The sequence below is a fragment of the Lates calcarifer genome, linkage group LG1 (genome assembly GCF_001640805.2).
Source record: "Lates calcarifer isolate ASB-BC8 linkage group LG1, TLL_Latcal_v3, whole genome shotgun sequence".
In the NCBI taxonomy this organism is placed as follows: domain Eukaryota; kingdom Metazoa; phylum Chordata; class Actinopteri; family Centropomidae; genus Lates; species Lates calcarifer.
Window position 1 is genome coordinate 3,883,797 of NC_066833.1, and position 27,609 is coordinate 3,911,405.

General features: G+C 41.8%; 2 protein-coding genes and 1 long non-coding RNA gene across 37 annotated transcripts in view; 2 read left to right on the plus strand and 1 right to left on the minus strand.

Moving 5' to 3' along the window:
- Positions 1-5,032, plus strand: part of sf3b1 (splicing factor 3b, subunit 1) — a 69,161-nt gene extending 64,129 nt beyond the window's left edge. For 26 of the 35 annotated variants that reach the window (XM_051077955.1, XM_051077972.1, XM_051078071.1 and 23 more), the window contains 11 exons: positions 74-219; positions 494-640; positions 1,038-1,163; positions 1,977-2,198; positions 2,301-2,483; positions 2,577-2,688; positions 2,786-2,906; positions 2,992-3,123; positions 3,588-3,860; positions 3,967-4,183; positions 4,402-5,032. In XM_051077955.1, coding sequence (XP_050933912.1) covers positions 74-219; positions 494-640; positions 1,038-1,163; positions 1,977-2,198; positions 2,301-2,483; positions 2,577-2,688; positions 2,786-2,906; positions 2,992-3,123; positions 3,588-3,860; positions 3,967-4,183; positions 4,402-4,560 — 1,838 coding nt within the window. In that variant the 3' untranslated portion in view covers positions 4,561-5,032. The remainder of the gene's footprint in view (positions 1-73; positions 220-493; positions 641-1,037; positions 1,164-1,976; positions 2,199-2,300; positions 2,484-2,576; positions 2,689-2,785; positions 2,907-2,991; positions 3,124-3,587; positions 3,861-3,966; positions 4,184-4,401) is intronic. The other 9 variants (XM_051078163.1, XM_051078134.1, XM_051078020.1 and 6 more) reach the window with 9 other exon arrangements.
- A 2,977-nt stretch (positions 5,033-8,009) lies between these two features.
- Positions 8,010-11,804, minus strand: LOC127139042 (uncharacterized). Its single transcript, XR_007808871.1, has 2 exons — positions 11,149-11,804; positions 8,010-8,688 (listed from the first exon to the last, which is right to left on the minus strand). It is a non-coding gene; the product is annotated as an uncharacterized LOC127139042 (long non-coding RNA).
- Positions 8,687-27,609, plus strand: part of ankrd44 (ankyrin repeat domain 44) — a 33,982-nt gene continuing 15,059 nt past the window's right edge. The window contains exons 1-11 of the mRNA XM_018704310.2: positions 8,687-8,865; positions 17,663-17,746; positions 19,343-19,421; positions 20,444-20,514; positions 21,485-21,685; positions 22,197-22,284; positions 23,328-23,470; positions 23,834-24,046; positions 25,510-25,588; positions 25,667-25,781; positions 25,869-25,951. Of these exons, the coding sequence (XP_018559826.1) occupies positions 8,839-8,865; positions 17,663-17,746; positions 19,343-19,421; positions 20,444-20,514; positions 21,485-21,685; positions 22,197-22,284; positions 23,328-23,470; positions 23,834-24,046; positions 25,510-25,588; positions 25,667-25,781; positions 25,869-25,951 (1,183 nt within the window). The 5' untranslated portion in view covers positions 8,687-8,838. The remainder of the gene's footprint in view (positions 8,866-17,662; positions 17,747-19,342; positions 19,422-20,443; positions 20,515-21,484; positions 21,686-22,196; positions 22,285-23,327; positions 23,471-23,833; positions 24,047-25,509; positions 25,589-25,666; positions 25,782-25,868; positions 25,952-27,609) is intronic.

Consider the following 27,609-nt stretch of genomic DNA (forward strand, 5'->3'; position numbering starts at 1 on the left):
ATATTCACACACAAAGTCTGCAGTTTAATGTGTTCAGGCTCTGACTGTTGGTTGTGGATGTGTGATGCCGCAGGTCTGGTGGATGAGCAGCAGAAGGTGAGGACCATCAGTGCCCTGGCCATAGCCGCTCTTGCGGAAGCTGCCACACCCTACGGTATCGAGTCCTTTGACTCAGTCCTCAAGCCCCTCTGGAAGGGTATCAGACAGCACAGAGGAAAGGTAAGAGATACACATTTACTTTTCATTAGATTTTTGGAGAGAAGAACAAACAGTATTCAGTGTGAGATCAACACCCAGCACTACACCTGTATGTGGCTACAGTGTGAATGTTTGCTTGCTATAGTGTTTCCTTGAAGGGGCTGGTGTTTTCAGCAGAGGTCAGATGAAAGACCATCAATGCTCTGCTTGGAGCATCAGACAATTAAACGTATTATTATTAGGTCTACAAGTCATAATCACTGGGTCACAATAATTTCTTCCCTTTTGTCACCAGGGTTTGGCTGCTTTCCTCAAAGCTATTGGTTACCTGATCCCACTGATGGACGCTGAGTATGCAAACTACTACACCAGAGAGGTGATGTTGATCCTCATCAGAGAGTTCCAGTCCCCTGATGAGGAGATGAAGAAGATTGTGCTCAAGGTGAGAACGTGGCAGAAAACAGATAATGTCACTCAGTTAATGGTCATGTGCTCAACTAATGTGACTGAGACCACACGTCTGTAAACCTTAGGTAACTTCCTGCGACTCATTCTCGCCTGTTCAGCCACGACATGGTTGCATCAGGGCTAGTAGTTCGCTATAATAACACCAACATGAGAATTAGCAGAGCTGTCACCTGTGTCCTCTCTGTTCTCAACCTGCACCCGTTGGTCACATCTACAAACCCTTGTGTGATCTCAGAGTTGGCAGATAGTGTGTTTTTATTAACCCTATGCGTTGTTGCTCAATTAAGAAGACCAAAAACCTTGTTGATTTTCCTCAGTTGCAATTTTCCTTCTCTGACCTTCCCTTGTGTTCCCTCCATTTTGTCTCATAGGTGGTGAAGCAGTGTTGTGGCACTGATGGTGTCGAAGCCAACTACATTAAGACCGAGATCCTGCCACCCTTCTTCAAGCACTTCTGGCAGCACAGGATGGCTCTTGACAGACGCAACTACAGACAGGTTAGCAAACATAGAAGTTTGTGTTCTGTTATGTGACAATGGTCTCTTGTTTCTTGTGGAGATGGTCCACAGATGAGAGATGTAGAGAGGGTAAAATGGCAAAAAGCAGGTGACAAGAAGTGAAAAATAAAAATTACACACTTGTGTTACTCATGCAACACCCACATTATGTGCATTTACTGATGTGAAAAAATGAAACTTTTTGCACAGTTGTTTGTGCACAGCAAAACCCTTAAACTCTGTTCTGTTTGGCCACAAAATTAGATTTTTTTATTTCATAGTTTCACTGAAGTGAAAAGAAGCAAGGAGAACTGCTACAGCAAACATTAATTATTAAACATTAAGACATTAAGCCTTTCTTCATATATTAATGGAGTGTGACTTTATTTTATTAATTAAAAAGACAGAAAATGAAACATTCACTCACATTTTGTCAACGTGCAAAAGTGGGGTGAGGAAGTCAAGTCTAGATCTGTGAGACCAAAAAGCCCTCCCCTCCCTTTCCCACTTCTGCAACACCTTCAGAAAAAGGTGGATTAAAAACCTTTGTACAAAACACTGAAATATTTTCAACCTTTTGTAACATTGGGAAAAACTTCAAAAAGCTTCATATCTATAGAGAACATTGGCTTGAAATTAAAATGTTTGATATGGAGTTCCTGTTCCTGAATGCAGAATACAATTCAAGCATTTGACTTGAAATCATACTTTTGTTTTGTAAACATTGTGATATTGAGGTGTTAAAACTATTTTTGTGGGCAGTTGTAGAACAAAGAGACTTGAAGTTTTCTAACAGTCTTTCTCCTTGTATAGTTGGTGGACACCACAGTGGAGTTGGCCAACAAAGTGGGAGCAGCAGAGATCATTTCTCGTATTGTTGATGACCTGAAAGATGAGGCTGAGCAGTACAGAAAGATGGTGATGGAGACTATTGAAAAAATCATGGGCAACCTGGGCGCAGCTGACATTGACCACAAGCTGGAGGAGCAGCTGATCGACGGTATCCTGTACGCCTTCCAGGAACAGACAACAGAGGTGAGAGAGATGACACATTTTGCAATAGACTGTGTAAAGTTAAGTATTTCCAGAATGAGACAAATAATTTTATTAATGCCCTCCCTTCTCCTGTTTGTCCAGGACTCGGTGATGTTGAATGGTTTTGGCACAGTGGTGAATGCCCTCGGGAAGCGTGTGAAACCCTACCTGCCTCAGATCTGCGGTACGGTGCTGTGGCGTCTGAACAACAAGTCAGCTAAAGTCCGTCAACAGGCTGCTGACCTGATCTCCCGTACAGCTGTGGTCATGAAGACCTGCCAGGAGGTATGCTATGAAGACTTAGCACACACACACAGACTGTGATGTATATGATGTAGCTTAGAAACTGATGCATGTTTTCCTTGTCTGTCACTGCAGGAGAAACTGATGGGTCACTTGGGTGTGGTGCTGTACGAGTACCTGGGAGAGGAGTACCCTGAAGTGTTGGGTAGCATCCTGGGAGCACTGAAGGCCATTGTGAATGTTATTGGTATGTCACAGTTTTACTTTGTAGGTCATTCAGATTTCAGAGTTGTACAAAAAAGAAACATCTGAATAGCTAATGGACAATTTCCGTTTCACTCCAGGTATGCACAAGATGACCCCGCCAATCAAAGACCTGCTCCCTCGTCTGACTCCCATCCTGAAGAACAGACATGAGAAAGTGCAGGAGAACTGTATCGACCTGGTGGGCAGGATCGCTGACAGGTTAGTGGAATAAAAGCCTCAGCTTGAAGTTACACGAGAACCACAGAACCTTACCCTAACTATTACTTCTCACGTGTATTTTCAGGGGTGCTGAATATGTGTCGGCCAGGGAGTGGATGAGGATTTGTTTTGAGCTGCTGGAGCTGCTCAAGGCTCACAAAAAGGCCATCCGCCGAGCCACCGTCAACACGTTTGGTTATATCGCCAAAGCCATCGGGTAAGAATATGAAAGAATACCAAATCATTTTTGTATTTACTTTCATTTAATTGTCACTGTCCATGGTATACGCAGATCTTAAAGTCTTAAAAGCACTGAATTTGGTTTCCTCAAAAAATACAAGATTTTAGAAGATCATGGGCAGCAGTGTTATACATCAATGTAACATTGGACTGGTGAATAAAATGCACAAAAGTGTTAAGAAGTAAATGAAAACACCACATGGGAGCTCTGTAAGTGTCAGAAAGTATCCCCAAAGAGTATCAAGAGTATCAAAAATGTTTAGTTGCACTCAATTGCACATTCTCCAGCAGCTCCAAGCAGGGCTGCCAGGTGGTTGGATTCAGTTACACGTCACAGCAGGGGTTGACTTCAGGATGCGTTAGAGATTGTTTCTCTTCAGAAATGTGAGGTCTTTACAAATGTCACCTTAACCTAAACTTCACCCTCCTCTCTCCTCTCAGTCCCCATGATGTTTTGGCCACTCTGCTCAACAACCTGAAGGTCCAGGAGCGTCAGAACAGAGTCTGCACGACCGTGGCCATTGCCATCGTCGCCGAGACCTGTTCACCATTTACAGTGCTGCCAGCACTCATGAATGAATATCGTGTCCCTGAGCTCAACGTGCAGAACGGCGTGCTCAAGTCCCTCTCCTTCCTGTTCGAGTACATCGGAGAGATGGGCAAAGACTACATCTATGCCGTCACACCACTGCTGGAGGACGCTCTCATGGACAGGTGAATAAGAGGACGAGGGTTACAGAGAGTAGCTTATCATTTCTAGTTTACACCAGTAACTGTTAGTTTATACCAGCACTGACCCTGTTCTTCTGTCGTCCTGCAGAGACTTAGTCCACAGACAGACTGCCAGTGCCGTGGTCCAGCACATGTCTCTGGGCGTCTATGGTTTTGGCTGCGAAGATTCACTCAACCACCTGCTCAACTACGTTTGGCCCAATGTGTTTGAGACATCGCCTCATGTGATCCAGGCTGTTATGGGTGCCCTGGAGGGCCTGAGGGTGGCCATTGGACCCTGCCGCATGTTGCAGTACTGCTTACAGGTGAGGACAACCAGCACCAGCCCTCATTCCCCTTGAACTATTCAAGTTTTTATTGATTTACATCACTCAACATATTCCCAAAACCTAAAGATATTCAGTAAGGGCAACATAAAACACAGGAAAACACCAAATGCAAACTAAACAAAACCAAAAAAAACAGCACTCCACCTCAGGGCATTAAATTCACTCACTGAGTTAACTGGTGTTTGTTTCTTCAGGGTTTGTTCCATCCAGCCAGGAAGGTGAGAGATGTCTACTGGAAGATCTACAACTCCATCTACATTGGCTCACAGGACGCCCTCATCGCCCATTACCCACAGGTCTACAACGATGACAAAAACATTTATGTTCGCTATGAGCTTGAGTACGTCTTGTAAATACAAATTTATGTGCTCTTTTGTTTTTCTCATCCATCACCCTCCTCCACCGTCATCTCTTATCTCAGTTTAGGACTGAGTCGGTTTTTATTTAGCAACTGTATGTCAGTCTTCTCCCGGGGCTTAACAGCCCTGATGATGCCACTTATTGATCTTGGATTTGAAATAAGTGTGAAATTAGGGGAAATAAAAGATGGAACATTGTAGAGTCTGTATGTATTTTTGTTTTGTTTTTTTTAATTTCCTCTTTTTTGAGTGTTCCCTGTAAGGAAATATCAAGGTCAGATAAGCCTTGGTTGAGGAATAGAGCGCAGTCACGTGAGTGTTTTAAATATTTGGATTATTTTGGGGTTTTTGTGTATCGATAGGATTCTGTATCGGCTGTACACACCCTCTCCATGTTTCACACCTCCTCTGTTCTTATTAGATTGTTTTATTTAACCAAATAAAATGTTTGTTGTATAAAAATCAATTCCTGTGTTGTTTATCAAGTTTTTTTCTACTTGTCTAATAAACCAGTGAATGTAGTACCAGTTAAGAATTTACATTGATATAAAATTACATATATTTTTAGATTATGTAACTTTCACGTTGTGTAGAAATGGATGGAAATTCAGGCCAAGGTAGAAAAACAAACATCAAACATTTGAATCTGGGCAACACAATTATAAGCAATTAATTAAAAAAAAAAAAGGCAAAGTGAAAATTGCAATTCCACTGCAAAAACTGAGATGGATAGACATGGGAAACAAGTTAATTTTGTCTGCTTCATTGCTATCCAGTCTTATTGAGTATGAGGACCGTGGTCTTACAGGTGTGTAGCCAGCTTTGTGAAATACTTAGTTACAAAATGTATGAGTTACATAGCTAGCATATGCTACCAGTGTGTACCAGCTTAATATGCCGTCAAGAAGTTAGCTAAGGCACATGTGGTCTCTCCGAAACCCGCCCCTAAAGTTTACAATTTTTCTGATTATTCGTATTACTAATTATTGTTGCTGTCGTTGCTATTAATTAGAGTTCTTGAAAGAAAAAAACAGGAGGAGTTTCGCAAATCACACAGCTATGTAGAAACGAGGCGTGCATAGGAACATAGTTTTGAAAGGCACACAAGAAGACTAAGATGTTAACTGCTGCCAAAGAAGCTTCTGCAAAGTACTGAATTAGGAGTCTGAGATGAGATATTTCAGTTTTTCATTCGTGATGAATTTGCAACATGTATTCAACTTATTTTTTACTAATCATTCTGGGTGATTGAGTAGTCATTGAGTGAGTAGTCATTTATGAAGAAATCTACAATGAAATGAATTGTGCAAAAAGTGAGGGGGTCTGAAAACCTCCTGAAGCCACTGTATGTGAGTTGTTGGGTTAGTTGGTTTTGTTACAGAGGACTGGGCTCTGGCATCACAGCAAACTAGTTTCCTTGTTACAATCCTGCTGAGACATAACAACAGATAAAGCAAGCGTGGGGGCCTGGCTGTGCTGGTGGTCTTGTTTAGGATGAACTCATCCCTCACATCATATGGGTGAACTAAGTCTGACAGAATGGAGGCAATGAAGTTGTCTCTTCAGATTCAAGGCCTTGGAAGTTGTGTATTTTCAATAAAGGAACAATAATTATATGAGTGTTGTGAAACAATGAAGGGATGTAATGGATTCCCTCTGACTGTAGTAGCTGATGCACTATAAATAAAAGCACAGAGATCAACTCGTCCATCCTGCATATATGCATGAACGCTTGTAGCCATACAATGGGAAAAAAAACCTCCCCCACTCTTCTTCCCTTCCTTCCCTCCATTCAGCCAGACTCGTGCTTTGACCCAGATTTCCCCAGCAGACGCCATCTCACGCCAGCTCTGGGTTTGCTACTCTGAGGAGGAAGGCAGTAAGTCTGTTGTGTTTGTGTGTGAGGCTGCAGCAGACAGAGGTGGACGAAGTATCCAGGTCCTTTACTGATGTAAAAGAACTTTTAGATGACTCTGCAGTTGTTGGGTGAGTCAGTGATGGACAGGAGGCACAGGGCAAGGATCTGGTGGACCACTTACAGGCATAGTGTGGAAACAACCACCTGCTCCTGAACGTGGCCACCACCAAGGAGGTGGTGGTGGACTATGTTAAAGACCTTTTCCACCAGAAGCTGTCTGCAGGAAGGGACAGAGCTTACCTGCACTGAGTGCTTTTACTTTGAATGTGTTAAGTCCATTTTCCTGATTACATACATAAGTTACCATATTCAGTGCAGGACCTTTTCTTGCACCAGAGTTGTACTTTCATTTAAGCAAATGATCTGATCCTCTACCACTGGATATCTCACAGAGGAAGTCAGAAGATCACCAAAGTCATTAGGATTCATCCTCTGGGAACTATGATTGTCCTTATAAAGTTTCATGCCAATCCATCAAATAGTTGTTGAGGTATTTCAGTCTGGACCAAGTGGAAAACATCCTGACCTGTAAAGTTTTGATGTTGTTTTCTTCCAGATGTGGTGCAATAACAGGCCTCTTCTCCAGTTTCCTTCCTTCATAACCTTTGGAATGCATCTCCATGAAGACAGTGAACCATGAAAAACACATGGTGGTGTCTCTGATACAGCTGTGTGTGTGCACTCCACCAAAAATATACTGGGTAAATACACAATTCATGAACTACAGTGTATACCACTATCCTTGGCCTAAAAACTGCTGTGAAGGGAGACCTGTTGGATTTTAAATTTAAGGCTGTAACAGATTCTCAGCCCATTCTATAAACAGCTTTTCTAATTGTACTTACTGATGGTACATATCATTTGCACATAACGACCATTTGGTCAGTTTCACTTATGCAAAATTCTAACAAATATTGAATATACTCTGAATTGACCTTTGCTCTTTCCAATCAACCAAAGCAAAAATGTTTCCTAAAATAATTTGTTTTCAGAAATGTTATGAAATAAAATGTTGCTTTTCACTGTTGTTGTGGTTCCAGTGAAACAGCTGACAGCTACAGTTATTTGGAAAACAGCACTGTTCAAAGATGACTGACGATCATAGTTACACAGACCTCAGGTAACTAATCTGTTGATGATGTCAACACAGGTTTAAGTCAGAAGACTACAGATCACAAACATCTGCCATAGTTGGCGTAGCCACCTGGCATATATGTGTGACATGTATATGTGGATGGTGACAGTGGACAGCAGGCTCTGTTTATAACCTTGCTCAGATACAGTCTATGCATACCTCCATGGTCAAAAATCAATCTAATCTAATAATATTAATAATATTCGTTTTTATGCAGTCCAGCGGTCCCCATGGGAATGCTGCTGTCGAGGCTTTCGTCATACAGAAGTGGGCGTTGATTCATGCGGTGGAAAAACGATAGACACTACCCATCCCCTCACCTCTCCCTTCCAGGCTTCTCAGAGTGTCTAGTGGCTGTCAGGTGTTCAACTACTACATCGACAAGATACGTTACACACTGATCCTTTATTTGGTCCTGTATCATTGTGTTTTACACCTCAGGGCCGCCATAATTGTACTTTACAGAGGAAAAACAGTGGCATGCCCCTTTAAAAGAGATCTAATCCTCATATAACCCGCATCAGTCTGTGAGAGTGGTCTCTTTACATTCCACTACATCTGTGTGCCTATTCATTTTTCATGCACCATGTTTTATTATTTTTGGATGATGCAGTTGTTTCCAGTGGGTGGCAGCAGCGAGGAGGGCTGCTGGTTGCTGTTGATGCTGAGGAAGCAGCTTCTCCTCCACTTCTGCATCTGAGAGGAGGAGAGACAGGCACCGACTTCCTGTGAAATCTGTGTTCAGCTGTCTGGCTGCCTCTCCGGGAGGCTTGTGTTTTTGCAGACCGGGGAGGAGGGAGGCTTCTGTGGGTGGTGTATGGCTCAGAAGGTCGCCGGGGACCTCCGTGCAGCACAGACAGCAGCAGCAGAAACAGCAGCCATAAATGAGGATTGTTTACACCGGTGGGTCAAGCGCCTGTTCCTGCTTCCCCGCCTCCCCGCGACTCCGAGCGGCCGCCTCGGCTCGGCAGCGTCGCCGCACATAGCACCAGTGGAGCGGGGCTGATGGCCCTGGTGCTCGGCCCGGCCTTCATCATCAATATCGTCCGCCTGTGAGTCTGCTAGGGAGCTACAAGAAGCCATATACATTAGTGAAGTGAAGAAAGGAGGGAGAGCGGAGAAAAGCGAGAGGGGGAGCCCGGGTCGAGCAGCAGCATCGCACCGTGCATGGTGCTGCGGTGTCGGAGGAAGTGGATGAGCAGCCGGAGCTGACCCAGAGATGGCTGTCCTCAAACTGGCCGACCAGGTACATCTGCTAGCTGCTGTTAGCTTAGCCTCTAAACAGGCACCACAGCATTTTACACTAATATCGTCTGTTTAGGGTTCATGCGTTTTGTTTAAATATCGCACTTTCTCTTTGTGTTTCCACTTGTGCTTCCAGTCAGACAGTGAAATCAAACATGCATTTCTCTGCAGCAGGTCTGTGAACTAGAAAACATTCAGAAAACTGAGCGTTAATGTCTTGAGTTTTTGGCTAAAATTAATTTTCGGTGTTCTGTTCTAATTAGGACAGCCCACTTCTCAGATACTTCCTGCTCAGTTTTCTTCCGCAAGCTGCACACATCAAATGTCCTCAATAACCAGGGGAGGAGAATAACTAAGTACATCTACTCAAGTAGATGCAAATCTGTACTTGTCTTGAATATTTCCAATTGGTGCAACTACTCTGTGTTGTACTTTTTACTGCAGCAGAACTACTTAACAGCTTTAAATAAATCAATTAGTCCACATGGCAGGATGAACCTCCTCCCCTGGACATTTGTTGTTGGACCCCTTTTAACCCCCACTATACATGGCACTTTATGAAATAACAACAAATGTGTTAATTGACTGATTTAAAGTGTGTCTAATTTTCCTGTCTATACTCAAATACTTAAATAACATTTTCAGTGCAGGACTTATTAGTCCTTTTAAATGATCTGGATACTTTCTCCACCACTGTCAATAATGAAGATGTGGCTGGAGCCAAATGCAGATTTACTGTGTCTTCTTACAGTGCTGTAATCTGTAGCACAGATTGGTGCTGTGTTTCTTGAGAGGAACCTCCAAATGCAAACCAAAAAATCGCTTTTTGATAAGATTTTATACCAAGGAGACATATTTGAGAGGCTGACTCAACAATCTCACCACAAGGTCTACTGAGTAGCTGAATCTGAAGGAACTTTCTGTTGTGTCACATGACCCTCCCCAGCAGAGTTCCACACTTTCAATCTCAAATATTAAGGGACAACTGCAGAAGTTTTGAATTTGGGACTTATTTTCCCATGTGATTGATAGAGGCAAAATCGTTGGAACTGGTTCAGTATTGAGTAAGAACACTGGACCTGGCCACTGCAAACAGCTGCTTCAGTGTAATTCAATAGGCAACTGTCTGAAGAGGTCCACTAAAGTGCCTGTTTTTGTATTGACAGGCTCAGATTGATATTATAAGTGTCTGACAACATTATGGATAGGATTCCTACAGAGATAGACCTTTGTATTAAAGAGTAAGATTCTTTTTATCTAAACACTGCTGTATCACTATCAGACTCCTTTGACAAAAACAGTAATTTTACCTCACAGAACACAGGAGCTGCTGGAATACCACTGCTTTGATCATGTAGTTCTTTTGTGTTCTTGTGTGTGTAAGTATTCAGATCTTTTACATAAGTAAAAGTACCACACAAACAAACTAACCAGTTCAGGCAGCAGTATTGCAGCAACTCCTGTGTTCTGTGAGGTAAAATGTCAGTGGAGTCTGGTTGAGATAAATAGCAGTGTTTCTGGCAACTAACAGTGATTTTCATCATGGATTCATCTGCTGATTATTATCTCAATTAATCATTTTTGAATTTCTATCATATATGACAAAGAAAAGGATCAGATCCTCACATTTGAGAAGCTGGAGCCAGACAAAGTTTGGTGATTTTTACTTGAAAAATGACTGAATCTGAAGCTGTCAGTTAAACAATTAGGCGATTGTCTAAAAAAGAATCAGCAACTAATATACTAACCAGTTTATTGTCTCAGTAATTTTCAGAAGATAGTGAAAAATATTGATCACAGGAGTTGAAAACAGTGCATTCACACATCTTGTTCTTTCCATCTGTGGGGTGATGTCCGACCTCTGTAGGGTTTTTACAGGCCTTGTCTTAAAAACCATTGAATTCAGTTTACTCAACAAAGGCCTTAGAAGGTATTAAAAGGTCTTAAAGTTAATTCACAGAAATCTTAAATATTTCCTCTCACCTGCTGTTTTTTTTCTTGTTTTGTTAGTTAAAAATTCAAAGATATTTCATTTACCGTCCAAAAAAGCAGCACATCTTTACATTTTGTAGCTAAAACGAGTTGAGTTACCAGTTTTATTTCTTCCTAGATTAATTGTCTAATCGTTGCAGCTCTAAAATGAATATGTGATGTTACCAGGGTGAGAGCCACTCTAGAGGTCCCTAGACCTCAATTTGGGAACCGGTTTTCTCTCACTTCTGTAAACTCACAGCCTCGTGTTGAAGGTTCCACCTGTTTTGAAAGATGATCATGGTGAACCTACCCATGAAAAGGTGGCTGGTGTTTGAAGAGACACCAACATGCCTCGGTAGAAATCCCTGATCTGATGCACCTTCGTCAGTCCAGTCATATCAGATCTGTCGTTGACTTCAAGGAGGGGAAGAACATTTTTTTTATTATGTAACTCACAACTGTGGGACTTCCTGTTATGTTCAGACAACATGCTGATGATGTCTGATGATAACTGGATGCCTCAGCTCAGCAGACGGCTCAGTGGCTTATAGATGTTTTCCCTTTTTTGCTGTCTTTCATCATGTGCTGATCAAGAGTGGGTCACATGAAAATCTGCTTGTAAGATCCTTTTTTAACCTATGGTAGTGAGTTATACTCAGCTTGTTAATGTAGCCTGAAATAAGTCCTGTAACAGGGAGGTTTTGTAGGTGCTCAGAGTATCTGCAGTAAAAAGTTTTAAGTCAAGTCAAGTCAAATTTTATTTATATAGCGTCAATTCACAAGAAGCACCGAATTCAAAAAAGTCTTACTTTTCATTTATAAACTTAGAACTTTTGTCTTTTTATAGGCTCAATAGTCACTTTGCTTCTTGCTGTGATTATTTTGCAACTTTTTGAGGTGATTTTGGTCTCAATGTAGTTTGGTGGCTTTTGGTCATTTTGTGTCTCTTTGTGGTCATTTACTGACTTTTTGTGCCTCTCTGCGGTTGTTTTGTGTCTGTTCTCATTTTGTGCCTCTTTGTGGTTGTTTCACAACGTTCTGTTGTGGTTTCTGTATTTGTAATATTTTAACTGAACTCTTTGACATTCAAACAAGAGGTATTCAGTCTCACTTCATACAGAGGCTCTGACCTTACCCCTCAGGCCCCCGGGCCTGTGCACTGTAGGCCTGTTCAGTAATCCATACATGGGTCCAGATCATGTTAATTGATTGGTCATATTACTAAGAGTTATTGTTATATACAGCCGGGAACTACAGACAAAAATGTGATAGAAGCACTTACAAAATAATTGTAGGCCTTATTCACTCAATTATTCTGCTCAAACTAATCAGAGCAGAGGAGGAGCCGATGTATTGGGATATGGCGTGAGTGTTTTTCTAATGGTTTTAAGTAGCCTCTCTTAAATGCATCCATGAGCTGAGTCACTGCTGCTGCAGCTGTTGATCTTGTTGATAAGAAACTAAAGTAACTAACTTCCGATTGTTTTTAAAACACCTGCATACACCTGTGTGTTTGACTCACGTCTCTCCCTGCAGAACTCCCTACAGTTTAAACCTCTCTTAACTTTCTGTAGGTTGAAACCAGCCAGATGATATAAAAACTACCTGCCCAGTTAAAATACAAAGTTGTCTAACTAGGGAGAAAACCGCTTAGTCTGGAAAAGGTCAGAGGTCACCCTGGTGAAGAGACAGGAAGGTCAAAATTGGTTTATGCAGCGGGTTTTTTTGTACATAAGCTCAAACTACTGATGTATTTTTGCTAAGCTGCATTTTCTCCTAGTTTTTCATGGTAGTAATGTTTACATACCTAATACTGAGCTGAAGGGCTTTTCTGGGCAGAAATATCCATGTTTCCACTAAACAGCATACAAAGGAAGTACAGGAAGTTGTTGACTTTTGACTTTCCGCCACAGCACTGCTGTGTGTATGGACAGCGAGTGTGTCCCTGTAGTGGAAGTGTGCATGTGCACTTATCAGCTTTCCTGTGTTTTTTCTCTTTTACTCTTGTTTTTAATGCAGGTTTCCTCTATTGTTTCCTTCGTCTGTTTCAGGCAGGTGAAACATTCAGACCTCTCTCTTGCTCTTAAGGCACTTTGAGAGAATGATATCATGCAGAAAGGAGGGTTTTGATTTTAGCTTGTCGCTGTTAGGAGGTAGCAGAAGTGTGTCGCTGACCCTGAGGGGAGGGAGATGAGCCAGTTAGAGGCCCGTCACCTCAGGCGTGAGATGAAGTGAGGCTTTCTTTTTTGAAGTACTGTTGGGACGTGATGTTTATGTGTTGCAAGTTTCTCTTTCTGTGTATGTTTGCAGCTTAACGGTGGAATGAAAACAGGGTTAATCTGATGGAGGAAGTTTGCATAGGATAGAAGGGGAAATCTGTATGTGCTGCCACTTGTATCAGCAGGGTCCTGACTTAGTTCCTTAGAGACCAGAGGTAACCCTACAGTAAACAGTTCTTATTGTTATGGGTTACTAACAGGCTTTGTGTGACACTGGTTAGGCGAAGGAGAAATGTTTACCAGTGTTACTGTGTGGAAATATGAGTGTGAGGCTCAACAATGAGCGCTTATGTTTTGAGATATTGTTAGATAGCCTGCAGGGCTGACTGATAAATCAGCAAGACCAGTATGGAGAGCGGAAGTCCTGACATCACATCCGGGTGAGTGTCTGCTCCACTATCTGTAATCTCTCACTCAGCGTTTCATTCATCAGTATTTGTGAAAAAATGAAGTGTGTTTTTGCAGTTTACTTTGTATTCTAACACAAATCAGCTCTACTACAGTAGCTGCTGTAAGAAATTTAAACCTTTGGGATTTTTGACTCCAACTAACCCTCATGTGTTATCTATATTATGGCTATACATGATTAATACATGAGTAATATTTTTCATATTTTTTCACATTTAGATAAGAATGAGAATGAACAGATGTGACTTGCAAAGTCATATGTAGTAATAGTTAGCCAGGCATGCTAATGTTAGCAGTAGGCAGTCTCTTATACATGTTGGAAAGGCAATAAAAAAACCCACATCCCTCCATTCTCTTTGTACAGAGTTTCACTTTTACTACTACAAAGCTTGACAGGCCTAGTTATGGTTATAAAGCTGTGATTGGACAATGGTTTTTTTGGGTATACAGTATATTTTATATTGACATATATGTAGACAGATGTACAGAAATAAATGCAGAAATACATATTTTATTGTACATTTGGCTATTATCTCATGATTCTCATTTACTGTTTTTTAATTTTGTTTGTGGTTAGCACTTAGTAACTTAAATCTGTTCAAGTTTACTACTAAAAAGTACTGTTACTTTTAATATCTTTGACATTAACTGTAAAATTTTGATGGACCATGGCCAAACAATTATTGGCTGATATGTTGATGATGACATGCCTAAAATATTTATGGGACTCAGTAATCTGGTGTTGGTTGGTGTGTAGGTGCTGGTGTGTGTTTGAGGCCGTGCACAGACACTTTCACTTATTCCCTAAATCTCCTTCCCTGTCTTGTGCCAACACCAGTCTCCCCAGCTCCCTGTGGTTATCACAGACATAGCACTGTGACGAGGGACTGATGCCAGCTGAGTGTGTGTGTTTCTGTGCACGTAGACTCGCAGTAATGTGTGTGTGTGTGCATGTGGAGCACTTAGAAAGAAAGGCATAGCTAAAGAGGCCATATGCTGCCAAATGTTGGCTGCTTCTTTAAAAGCACAGCCCGCCTCCCCCACCCCTCCCTTTCTCTCTCTTTCCAGCTGGGACCTCGTCCACTACTCTCTACCCTTAAATATGTCCTTCCTCTTTCCCTCTCTTATCAGCTCTGCACAAGTAAACACTGATTAAACCTGAATCACTACTAGCTTTGAAATTAAATGAAAATGTGTTTGTTGGCTGATCACCAGGAGAAAACAGTGAGGGTCGATTCCTCAACCATCTTCTCTCTCCTGTCACCCATGTTATTCCTCTTTGGTGATACTTTCTGCCTCATTAGGTGGTGTGAAATTATTTTTCGGTGCAAGAATATATGGAAGTTTGACCTCCAGGGGAAGGTTAAGGTGTGGAAAAGGGATTGCTGAGCACCCAAAAATGACACAGGAGTGTTGGTTACATTATTAAAACCCATTTGGACTGCATTTATTTCTCTAGGAGAGAAGGAGTGATTTATAACATTATGTGCTCAGGTCATTGTTTTCAATCTTTGCCCCTCACCTAAGTAATAATTACAGCTTCAGTTACCTACTGTAGCCAGCCACCGCTTGTCCAACAACCAGCAATTCCTAATATATCTTTGCAGGTAAACACAGGTTGACCAGCTGTCTATTTGAAGAATTGCCCAATGGTGTTTGATGAAGGATGCCTCTGTCTGTAGCTTTCAAATGAACAAACAGGTGGAATAACATCTGCTTTTAAACGATCAAGGTGCCTTTCCTCACTTACAATTTTTGATCTGATTCTCAAATATGATTTATGACTTATCAATCAGACAGAAGCCACTAAAGATGGCTTTATTGTCACTTAGTCACTGCCCTGTTTTGTTTAGGAAGGAAATCAGTGTAACAAGGACAAGCATGATATGGCCCAACTCCAACTGCCAGTTCCTATATAGTTTTGAATTCACAGGTTAATTATTCACCAAGTTGAAATTTCAAGGCGACAGACCATTAAATTAGCAAAATGAAATAACTAAAATTGCCTGCTCACCCAAAAGCAGTCACAGGTGGCTGCTATAATTGTTAAATCACCCGAACCTAACCTACTGTTTTCCTGTGAACTTGGTCCTCCAGCCATTAAAATCCCTTTCTGGATCAATAAAGTATATACTTTGCATAAACATTCTTGTACTTTGTGTGTAACTTTTGTTTAGAGAATAGTTTGACATTTTTGGAAATGCACTAATTTGCTTTCTTGTTGAGAGTTGGGTGAGAAGATAAGATACCTCACTCGTATCTGAGCAGTAAATACTAAGCTGCAGCCAGGAGCAGAGAGGTTAGCTTAGCTTAGCATAAAGACTGGAAATGGGGAGAAACAGCTAGCCTGGCTCTTTTTTGTATAATCTGTACAAAGATAAAGTGTAAAAACACCAATTTGACATTTAAGTGAATTGTGTATTGGACTATTTCTTAGACAGGAGTCTGTAGAGACTCTTCATTCTTTGGTCAGATAGTTACTGATCTAAATGATAATTCTTATGTCTTATGTAGGCAAAGCTAAGACACAACAACAGTTTATCTTGTTTTATTAAATAAGAGAAAAAAGGTTTTTGTGGAACAACAGATTCACACTATGGAATAATGAAAAAAAAGTTTTTGTGCAAAAACTCTGAGACCTGTGTCTAAAAATTTTTAAACAACACCTGCCTTCCATGATGGTCACCAACAGTTGGAGTAAGATAATGTGATGATGTGGCATTAGACCAGAGTTAAATTCAAAGGGGGAAAAAGGTCAGATGAGGAAGTGGTGTCGTTTTGTGCTTTTTTTAAAGCAGAAGTGAAAAGCTGCTCTGCGGTTCCTCTCTCTTGTTTCTGAGAAGGAGAGACTGTGCAACAGGAAGTGAGGCAGGAGGTGGCAGAAAAACACACAGGAAGTCAAGTGAGGCCTGCTGCTCGATCTGATTCATCAGTAACACGTATCTAACCTGCAGCCTACTTCTCTGTCCCTGCAGACATTAACGGTTTTATGGGAGAGAATCAGTGTAGCTGTCTGATTGTCAGATCAGTTAGAAATGAATGAAGGACGTATAATACAACTTGCATGAATGCTTGTATGGTCGCTGACATGTTGTTGGTGACCCTCATGTCGACTGAAGATGTTGCACTGCAGGTTTTTTCTTTTTTTACCCCTCGCCTGCCTCTGTTCCTGAAAAACCTACACTGCTTTGTGTGTTTCTAGGGCCTCTATTTACCTCATATCTGTGATCCATGAAAGAAAATAAGGGCCTCAGAGACACCACTTCTACACAGTGCCCTTCATTAAAGCCTCTCCTCTGCACAGACGTTTCATTTCAATGATCTATATCTACAAAGGATTTTCTACAACAGTTTCTCTGTGTGGCAGCAGATATTTTGGTCAGTCCTGTTGGTACTAAAGAACATTTTTTATGCAGAGTAGTGTTACAGTCTTGTAGTCAAGGAAAGACTAGTGAGAGGACCCAGGTCCACGGGTTCAAGGGGTCAGAGGCCCCCTGAACTAGAACCTTTGTGTGAAGTGACTGTTAATATTTCTTACTGCAGAGAGACACAAATGAGTACAAACAGATGCAAAACACCCACAAAGGGACGCAAAATGAGCACAGAGAGACTCAAAACGAGTGTGACTAGACACAAAATGACTACAAAGACAAAAAACAAGACAAAAATAGATGCAAAACAACCACAAAGAGATACAAAACAACTATAAGAGACACAAAACGATTGCAAAGAGACACAAAGCAACTAAATATAGATGCAAAGCAACCTCAAAGATTCAGTTTCAGTCAGGTCTGTGCCCAGGGGCCCATTTTCTCATAGTCCGTCCATGCTCATAGTAGCCCTCTCTGCTTCATCTTTTGTAAACACAGCAGCTTAAAGTCAAGCAGCTGCTCCTCCACACACACAGACACACACACACAGAGTCAGTTTTCCATACCGTGGGAAGGATCATGCTCAGTCTCCTCTTGTGTAATGTCCAGGAAATATTCTCCCTAATATGTCGTTTTGTCACGTCTCCTCACGTTGATCAGTTCACTGACCGTTTAAATTGATCATGTGTACTTGCATGTCTTACATGTTGCCTCTGGTCATGTGTTGCTTAATGTCTCTCCACTCTTGTCTTCCCCCCCCCCCCAGCCTCCTCTCATCCAGGCGATCTTCAGTGGAGACCCTGAAGAGATCCGTATGCTCATATACAAGTCTGAAGACATCAATGCTCTGGTGAGGATCCACTGCATCTCTATCAAGATCTCATAATTGCATAATTCTTCTTTATCTCATAATCAAAGTCAACTTACAAAATAAAATGACAAGTTTATGAGGTCCAAATTAGAATTATCTGTGCAACCAAATTTAGATAACACATGAATTTATCAACACAGAGATCCTGTATGATTTTATGGGATTTTACAAATAGCTGATGCGACAGTAGTGCATATTTATTCCCAAATCCAGATCCATGCGTAGGTCAAAAGTTGCTTTTCTCCACTGCATCCGTGCTCAGATTCAGTTTTTAGGAAACTAAAGCTCCCATTTCATCCCCCACTTCCTGCAGTAACCAGCACCCAAGGGTGAAGGGAGCGGAGGGCCACAGGTCAAGAGTCAGTAAAGCCAAAGTTCAGAACGCGTGTTTATTTACATCAGCTCATGTGGGTACAGATTCATTACACATATTTGTACCAGGGCAGCACAGGATGTGGTCTGGTCTGCTGTCCTGCTCTCCTCTATGTCATATTTGAATGGATCTGCTATGTTGGAAGCTCCCACGTCACTGTCATTGTCCACTTCAGATGTGTTTTTGTTGGAGAGGGCTGCACTTGGCCCGGTCACATGATGGTGGTCATTGGGATGGGGATTCTGTGCATGTGTGGTCCCCAGAAGTGTTGTGTGTGAAAGGGGACCCCACAAGAGCTGCAAACAAGAAGTATGTCAAGGAGGACCCCACCAGTGATGAAAACAGGGAGTGCCACTCTTATTCCACAAGTGACAAAAATAAGAATGCGTTTTTGTGCTCAGTGAGAGGAACAATGGGCGCGTTGACACTGTCACTGATCCTCAGCTCATCATCTGTGAACTGATATCACAGCCTCTTCTGTTTGGCCTCTTGTATTCTTGGATTACTGATGTGTAACAACCAGCTGTGTGTGTGAAAGGGTTGGAGTTTTTAATGGTATAGTGCATTTAATGGACACCCTTGACTAAAGCTGCAGATTAAACCTCAATACTTTTTGAGTATTTGTTGGAATCAAGTTTGTGTATTGCTTATTGTAGGAAAAATGTATTCCAGCTCTAATTTCAGGAAAAAGTGAATCTAAAGGTGGTTTTGTTTTCTGGTGTGTGTTTTAATACTGGGGCACTGTATTGGGATTTGTATAAACACGTAGAATTTCCATTTAAGACACTTCTACCTTTCAGAGAGAGAAACTGTACTTTTTACTCCACTGCATTTAGTTACAGTACATTTAGTTTTGTTTAAGTTAGAGGCTCAAACTGATAATATAAAAAATAATCAACTAATAAATTATGGTGTATTATTTGAGGTTAAGATAAAACTTTATTGATCCAGGAATTCACAAGCTTCTCAACAGAATATGAAGTTATTAAAATCACCCCACAACGTTACCTGCTGTAAAATTAGGTGCTAATACTTATATACTGTTACTTAACAAATTTAAATGCAGGACTTCACCACTGTCCAGCCCCACTCTTAAACCACAGTACCTTAGAATAAGAGCAGCTGCAGGTCAAGCTTGAAACCTCAGCATGTGTTCATGTTATTACAAGCCAGTACCAACTGTCTGACTTCCTCTCCCTCAGGATGCAGAGAAGCGCACCCCGCTGCATGCAGCAGCCTTCCTGGGCGATGCTGAGATCACCGAGCTCCTCATCCTCTCTGGTAAACTCAGTCTCTTGTTCCCCTCTGCTCTCTCCTCACTCACTGTGTTAACATGTGCAAAATATTCTGGTTTTTGCCCTCATTCCGAAATGCTCCTACTAAGCTATTTACTTGGGTAATGAAAATGTATATTCCCAATTACATGCAGGCGTGCGTAACACCTCAATGACCTACATCTTGCAGCTACACCCTTTCTAAGTGTATTATATATCCAAGTCTTTCATAATGTTTGAAAACAGGTGTGTTTCTCCTTCCGTCCATCTTGGGTATGAATCTCTATATCCCAGCAACTAACAATGTGTTCAGTCCAATACCCTCTCAGTTAGACCATTTGTTCTCAGCATGGAAATAAATAAATAAATAAATATAATAATATATGTATAATATAATAAATAAATGGTCACAAATATATAGTTTCATTTTTTCAGAGGTAATTAATCAACTAAAACAGTTGGTCACTGTAGTTTTCAGCAAATGTTACTCAAACAGGAGTAAATAGAGTATTTGTTGGGGACTATATTTAGCCACGGAATAACACACATGGTGAGTATTTATGGCAGCAGGAAGGTGTATGTGGAATTGAGTCAAAATAATCTACAGCCAGCAACAGGCAGCCTGTGGGTCAGAACTGGCTCGCTAGAAATATTATCTGGGAGTGTGTGTTCGTGGTAATGAAAAGAACACACTCATTTATATGTTAGTATATGTATTTTACTAACACAAATTTTCAGACATCAGTGGAGCTTTATGGCACAAAGGTGATACACAGACAAAATGAATCAAATCTTGTTGGTTTTAGTCTTTTCATGGATTATATTGGAAATAATAAAAAATATTGAATGCTGCTATCTTCATCCTTTTAGATGTAGTGAGGGCTGTTCTTGATGTGCGAATTTAAACCAGTGATACAGTTCATCTAATATGTCAGCAGTTACTTTTTCACACATTTGTGAGTAAAGAAGTTGGTGTTGGTGATAAACATTCTCTCAGCTATGTTTATCCCTCCTCTTTCCATTCTGCAGGGGCACGGGTCAATGCCAAAGATAATATGTGGCTCACCCCTCTCCATCGCGCTGTGGCATCTCGAAGCGAAGTAAGCACGTGCACACACACACACACACACAAAACGCAGTGAGAGAGCCTCACTGGGACAAAGGTGTCAAAGAGGTTGTGATATTTACCAGAAAACAGACAGACTATGTTAGTCAGCATTTTTTAGTCTCTCCCTCCCTGCACTCCGCCCTCAGACCATGTAGTCACATCTCACCCTCACTGTCCAAACAGGTAATTCAACATGTATGGAATAACTACAAACATGCAACGCCTTTTACAAGTCTACAGTGTAGGAATATACTTTATGAAAGAATGTTGTTGTGGATCGATTACTAGTCTAAGGCTGTGTCTGAAATCACTCCATTCATTTATTCATTCACATTACTGTGGTTTCCAAGAATCACACTACATGATACATACATGTTACAGGCAAAACATACATTTTATACAACCTGGATTCACAAAGAAAATGTCGTAAATTGGAATTTGTGAGGAGGCCGTCCTGTATTAAAGGTTCAAACACAGAATAAGGAGAAATTGTTGTTCCATCTTTAAGCTGGCAGTGTAGATAATCACAGAGCCGAACTCACATCTGTATAAAACTGAGAGCTGATGCTGTTGTGTGACGCCTCATGTTGTGTCACACGTCTTATTCAGCTGTTTCTGCATACTGTCAGAAATCACTCATGGGTGTGGCATTCCACTGTTTTATTCAGTGTAAGCAAGCAAAGGCGGCATAATGAGATAATAATGGCTGCTCTTAATGGCAATATAGTGGAATCTCTGTATAAAAGATGTCTCTGTTTACAGTAATGATCCTACTGTTTCTGGAAAGAGATTAATTTTCTTAGTGCAATGTTTTAATGTTGCAGCATGTTTCACAACACTGAAATCCTGTCTATGCATAAAAATCCTGAGTGATTAATTACATCTTTCATCAGTTCAGTCAGATCTATATAATTTGTTTCTACATCCATAAAATCCACACTCTCTTATACCGTCTTCCTCAGGAGGCTGTGCGAGTTCTGATCCGCCACTCGGCTGATGTGAACGCTCGGGACAAGAACTGGCAGACACCGCTGCACGTCGCCGCAGCCAATAACGCGTTGCGATGCGCCGAGGTCATCATCCCACTGCTGAGCAGTGTCAACGTGTCGGACCGTGGAGGACGCACCGCCCTGCACCACGCTGCCCTTAACGGCCACACTGAGGTACTGCTGATTTTTAAGTGCAAGAAGTGTTCAGTAAAATGATATGATTTGCATCCTTTCTTCTGTCACGTTGGTGAAGTTCACCAGTAAACAGGCTGTGATGTAACGGTCCTTTGTGTTGTTTTGGTTGAGTAGCCTAGTTAAAGGAAACAGGTGGGCGAGTGCAGCTGTATCACTGGGGTTATTAAGTGGGCTGTTCATTCTGAGACGCTCCTCTCCTTAGATAGTATCATTCACAAATGTGCTGAATCTAAAATTAACAATGAGAGGCGGCAAATTTCTGAAGCCAAGCTGAATGGACAGCTTTTCTATTTTTGCTTGACATTCTTCAGAGTGTTTATGCAACAACTGAGCCAAGTGATGAGATGTATTCACGATGCAGTTATATAAAGACCATCACCCACAACAACATTTATACTTGTACGCACACATACTATACCTGCTGCCCACATATAAACATCCAAACACACATATATATGTCTAATATTACCCTCCCCTCTCTCGCTGTCAGATGGTAAACCTCCTCCTCGCTAAGGGAGCCAACATCAACGCTTTTGATAAGAAGGATGGCCGGGCGCTGCACTGGGCAGCTTTCATGGGTAAGAGACAGACAGAGTTTGTTAAAAGCATATCACACATCATGCCTTTACTTCTTGGAAGCAGATCATTGCAGATGTGCTTAGAAAATTATCTTTTTTTGCACATTTAACAGGACAGAATGAAGTACATACACACAGTATATCTCAAATCAGATACTTCAGCTAGTACACTGTGTACACAGTAAATTTAGACAGGATAGTGTTGGCTCAAATGCCAAAATATCCGCTGGCTGTTTTGCGGTGGCACGGTGGTGCAGTGGTTAGCACTGTTGCCTCACAGCGAGGCAACAGAATTGGCCATAGGAGTGAATGTGAGTGTGACTGGTTGTTTGTCTGTATATGTTGGCCCTGCGATGGACTGGTGATCCATACAGGGTGTACCCTGCCTCTCACCCAATGTCAGCTGGGATTGGCTTCAGCCCCCTGTGACCTTTAACAGATAAGCAGTATAGATCATGAATGAATGAATGTTTTGCTCCACTTGCCCCCTCTGCTGAAGACTTGTCCTCCCTTCTTGGCTCATTTTCACAAGTTTAAAAATACGCTGTTGGTGTCCATAATTCCACACTCAATGACTGTTAGAGTCACCATCCTGGTTCTTCAGCATGTCAGTATGTATGCACTACAACTGAAACTATCAATTGAAAAAAATTAATTGGCACCAGTTTTGTTACTTGATAGTTTGAGTCATTTTTCAATCTCCAACATGAGGATTTGATGCTTTTTTGTTTTTATGTGACAGCAAACAAACAATCTGATGACAATCTGTGTCTGCCATTTTTCACATTTTTTTGTGTGAAGTGTGTGATTTAAAAAAAACAATGAGAAAACAATCAGCAGACTAATCTGTAACTGTCACTAACATACAACATATACAACAATACGGTCTATTCACAGTTTGTAGTTATTCTGTCTGTGATGTGAGGCAGAATCAGAGATTTGTCAGAGAACAGCTTCAGTGTTCCTTCTGGTGTGGTTAAGTTTATCTATCAGCTGTAGTCTCACTCTGGTTTGTAAACTGTCCTCTGATGCGCCCCCTGCAGGTCATTTGGATGTGGTGTGTCTGCTGGTGAGTCAGGGGGCGGAGATCAGCTGTAAAGACAAACGGGGATACACTCCCCTCCACACAGCAGCCTCCAGTGGACAGATAGCTGTGGTCAAACACCTACTCAACCTGGCTGTGGAGGTCAGGAGACACACACACACACACACACACACACACACACACACACACACACACACACGTCTTTTTATACTTGTGAGGACCCTTGTTTACGTAATGCATTCCCTAAGGTCTGTCCCAAAGAGAGGACGGGCCAGAAATGTTCTCACTTTCCAAACATTCTCACTCCCAGCGTCTAAAATCCACACACACTTATTCACTGTCTCATTCTGATTCACACTCTAAGAAAATAACACATAGTCCCTGTTTAACTAACACAATAGCACTTATTATGGAAGCATTCACAAGCTGGACACACACACATTCACTCATTGTCATTCAACTTTCCTCGGCCATAACAGCAGGTCTTGTTTTCTCTGACAACAGATAGACGAGTCCAACGCGTTTGGGAACACAGCACTCCACGTGGCCTGCTTCAATGGTCAGGACGCCGTCGTCAGCGAGCTCATCGACTATGGTGCCAATGTTAGCCAGCCCAACAACAAGGGCTTCACCCCGCTGCACTTTGCCGCCGCCTCCACACACGGAGCGCTCTGCCTGGAGTTCCTGGTCAACAATGGGGCTGACGTCAACGTACAGGTACACTGGCTGCGCATCTGCAATCCTGCAGGTCGTCACAGCAGATACATGACATGTTTTTAGCTCTGCTGCCACAAGCAATCATGATTTCTGATCGTCTTATGTCTGGTGTGTTGGTCCAACACAGGTCCAGTGTAAAATATATTGATGTTTAAATGGAGCACAGACATGACCGGATTAACATCCTGCGAGGCCCTGAGGCAGAAAGCTGTTTTTGTGCCACTGTACATGGCAGGTCCATTATTTCCCCAAGCACCACTGACTGTTGGTCAGATAAAAGAAAACAGTTTGAGTATGTTAAATTGGTCCTCAGGCAATAATCTTTCCACTATGTTCTGACATTTTATTCACTGATCAATCAATCAATTATCAGAGAAAATAAGTGTCTAATGGAAATAGTTGTTGGTTGCCAACAAAGCAGTTTGATAAAACACTTTGTGACAAATGAGCTCCAGGTTTATTCTATGAGAGGAGAACCACAAGATGGAGGACCTATTCTTTTTCAGTGGTACAAGTTTTGCAATCAATCAAATTATGTACATCCAAGTGATATGATAAGCTTTTTGGGCTCCTGAAAGTCTGGGGCCCCTGGGCTGTTGCACACTCTGCCAAGCCTTGACAACAGAGGATAAATCCTTTCCTGTATACCTGGAGATTAAACAGGAAGTCATGTCAAACTCCACAAAAATCATCTCTCATCCACCTCTCATGAAACTGTCTGGTCATCAGGTCACGTTCAGTGTCAGAGACCTTCGGGGACATTCTGGTGTCTGGTACGCTGTGTTAATGAGCGCTGCAGGACATTACTCTCGTGTTTAATGTCGTGCAGTTTATTGTGGAATTTTTTTTCTGCTTACTAGAAAAAAAAACTGTAAACATGGCGTCACCTTGCTTAGGGCACATATGTTGACATTTTATCAGCTGTTTGATTTTGGCAAGAAGACGGTCTTTTCTCTGGTGCCACCTTCAGATTCACAGTGCCAGGGGCTGACTTGCGTGGCTATAGACTGAGAGTTCTATGACAAGAACTCTCAGAGAGGGTGGGGTCTGGAGCCAGTCCCAGCTGACACAGGGTGAGAGGCAGGGGAAAACCTTGGACAGGTCACCAGTCCATCACAGGGCTGACATATAGAGACAAACAACCATCCACACTCATACCTACTGGCAATTTAGAGTCACCAGTTAACCTCCCTGTCTTTGGACTGTGGAGAGAACCCACACAGGCACAGAGAGAACATGTAAACTCAACACAGAAAAGCCTCGGCTGAACAGGGGTTCAAACCCAGAACCTTCTTGCCCCCGTTTAGAGTTAATGAAAATAGTATGTAAAGAAATAACTGAGATGACTGACAACATCTTTCTCCCCCAAGGGTTATTTCTCGTGTTTCTCATAATTCTAAACTAAGGGTTTTTTTTTCACCTAAAACCTGAAATCTGTTTGATTTCTCCTCCTCTTCCTCCAGAGTCGGGATGGGAAGAGTCCTCTTCACATGACGGCAGTTCATGGACGCTTCACTCGCTCTCAGACCCTCATCCAGAACGGTGAGACCTCGTTATGCTGGATCTCTTTGAGTCACACTTGTTGCATATTCTCCCTTTGAAATTAACATTTTATTTCAGGTGGGGAGATCGACAGCGTGGACAAGGATGGTAACACCCCTCTCCACATCGCTGCCCGCTATGGTCATGAACTCCTCATCAACACGCTCATCACCAGCGGGGCAGACTGCACAAGGTTTGTTGTTTCACCTGTTGAGAGGTTTGTGTTAAATAGTACCATGAAAGAGTATTTAGCAAAGAACTATTCTTTCTGTCTCCACAGGCGAGGAGTCCATGGCATGTTCCCTCTCCACCTGGCTGCTTTGAATGCTCACTCTGACTGCTGCCGGAAACTCCTGTCCTCAGGTAGCACACAAAGAAGAAAAAAAAAAGATTTTGTTTTATTAATAAAGGTTGCTGTAATAGTTTAGTGATCCGTTTTATGAAATGTTAAACTTCTCACCAGCTAGCTTGATGTAGCGAAAGCAGTTTTTACCCATTTTCTTGTTGCTTGCTTTTCCCCTCCAGAATTAAACATTTGATGGTAATAATTTCTATGATCTGCCTATGTGGATCATCAGATGATGGGAATGCTAACATTTCGCCTGAAAAATCTAGAAGTAAGAGGAGCCATTAGCAAAAGTTTTAGCGAGTAAATCAAATCAAAACTGCTGTTTTTCACTTTTGTCTCTAAATCATTTCCACTATGTGGATATTGCGGCGGATATTTGCTGATCCAGGGTCTGTTTTGCCTTAACATCACCTTCAAAATGTAATTTTCTGGGAGGTTTGAGCGTGGTTGTTTTTCTTGCTCCCAGTGGTGAATTCCTCCACAAGCACACGTATTCAACTTGGGCCAAATTCAAGTCACAATGTTCCAGAAACAGACAAGGCCTCACTGAGTCTAATTACTCGCTGATGGGACCACTCTCCCTCTGGACAAGAGTGTATTCTGTTGAATCCTCCTCTTAGAGCATCAGCATTGGTAGTTAATGTCTTCTTTATATCTGAAAAGTTTCCTTCTTGCTTTTGGCAATTAAATAATTTGTATTTTCACTCAACCCATGCATGTTGTCAGGTTTTCCAATACAGAAGAGGAAAGATTAGTGTATTAAAGAAATGTGAAATAGAAGTGGGGAAAAGACAACAATCCTTTCTGGCTCCAGATCCCTTTTGATGATTTAACAAGGCCCTGACACTTATGTCTGGAGGCATGGAGCAGAATGAAACTGGGCTTCTCATGTGGCTCTGCTGAGTTGCTGTAGCAAACAACAAAGAAGTCATTTACATGTGCTTGAGCCCTGTGCAGCTGCAGTGTTGCGTCTGGTCAGGACTGTTTGTGAGCAGTAGTGGCCTGGGCTTTTGTATTTCTTGTTAAATCAGGAGCTAAAAGTCCCTTTTTACACTGCATCTGAAGAGCCGTGAAGATTAGGCAAATTGTAACGATAAAGGATTGAAAAGCCCCAGAGCTGGGCAACAGCACAGCCGTCATGTTCCTCTTTTGCAATTTACTCTTGTGTGACTGTGATGTTACAATACATTAATTTAGTAGACTCTTTCATCCAAAGAGACGTACAAAAACAGTGTACACTCTTGTAGGAACAAAAGCTAGATGCCACCAGAATGGGTATGTACATCCCCCCCATTCAGACAGCTTTTAATCCCATCCCAGAGCACATATTTTGGTATTTTCCATCATTAATACAACAGCCACAGTTACCTACTGTTTGTAGGTCTGTCCTTCAGGAATAAATGCCCATAAATCTGTGTGAAAGTCACAGGAAAAAAGGATGTTTGTCTGAGAATCATCAAGTTTTCTTCAGTATCAAATCAGTGCTGATTTGCACCAAAATTTAAACAAATGCAGTATATACTGAAATAACGGGGCTCAAGTTGGAGCGCAGAGCTAACTCACTGACTCCATGGAAACATTGCACTTCCTGTAACCCACAGTCAAAGCGTAGCATAGCATACATAAGCAAAGCAAGCATAATGAGGGCTCTTCTTAACGGCAATATTGTGGG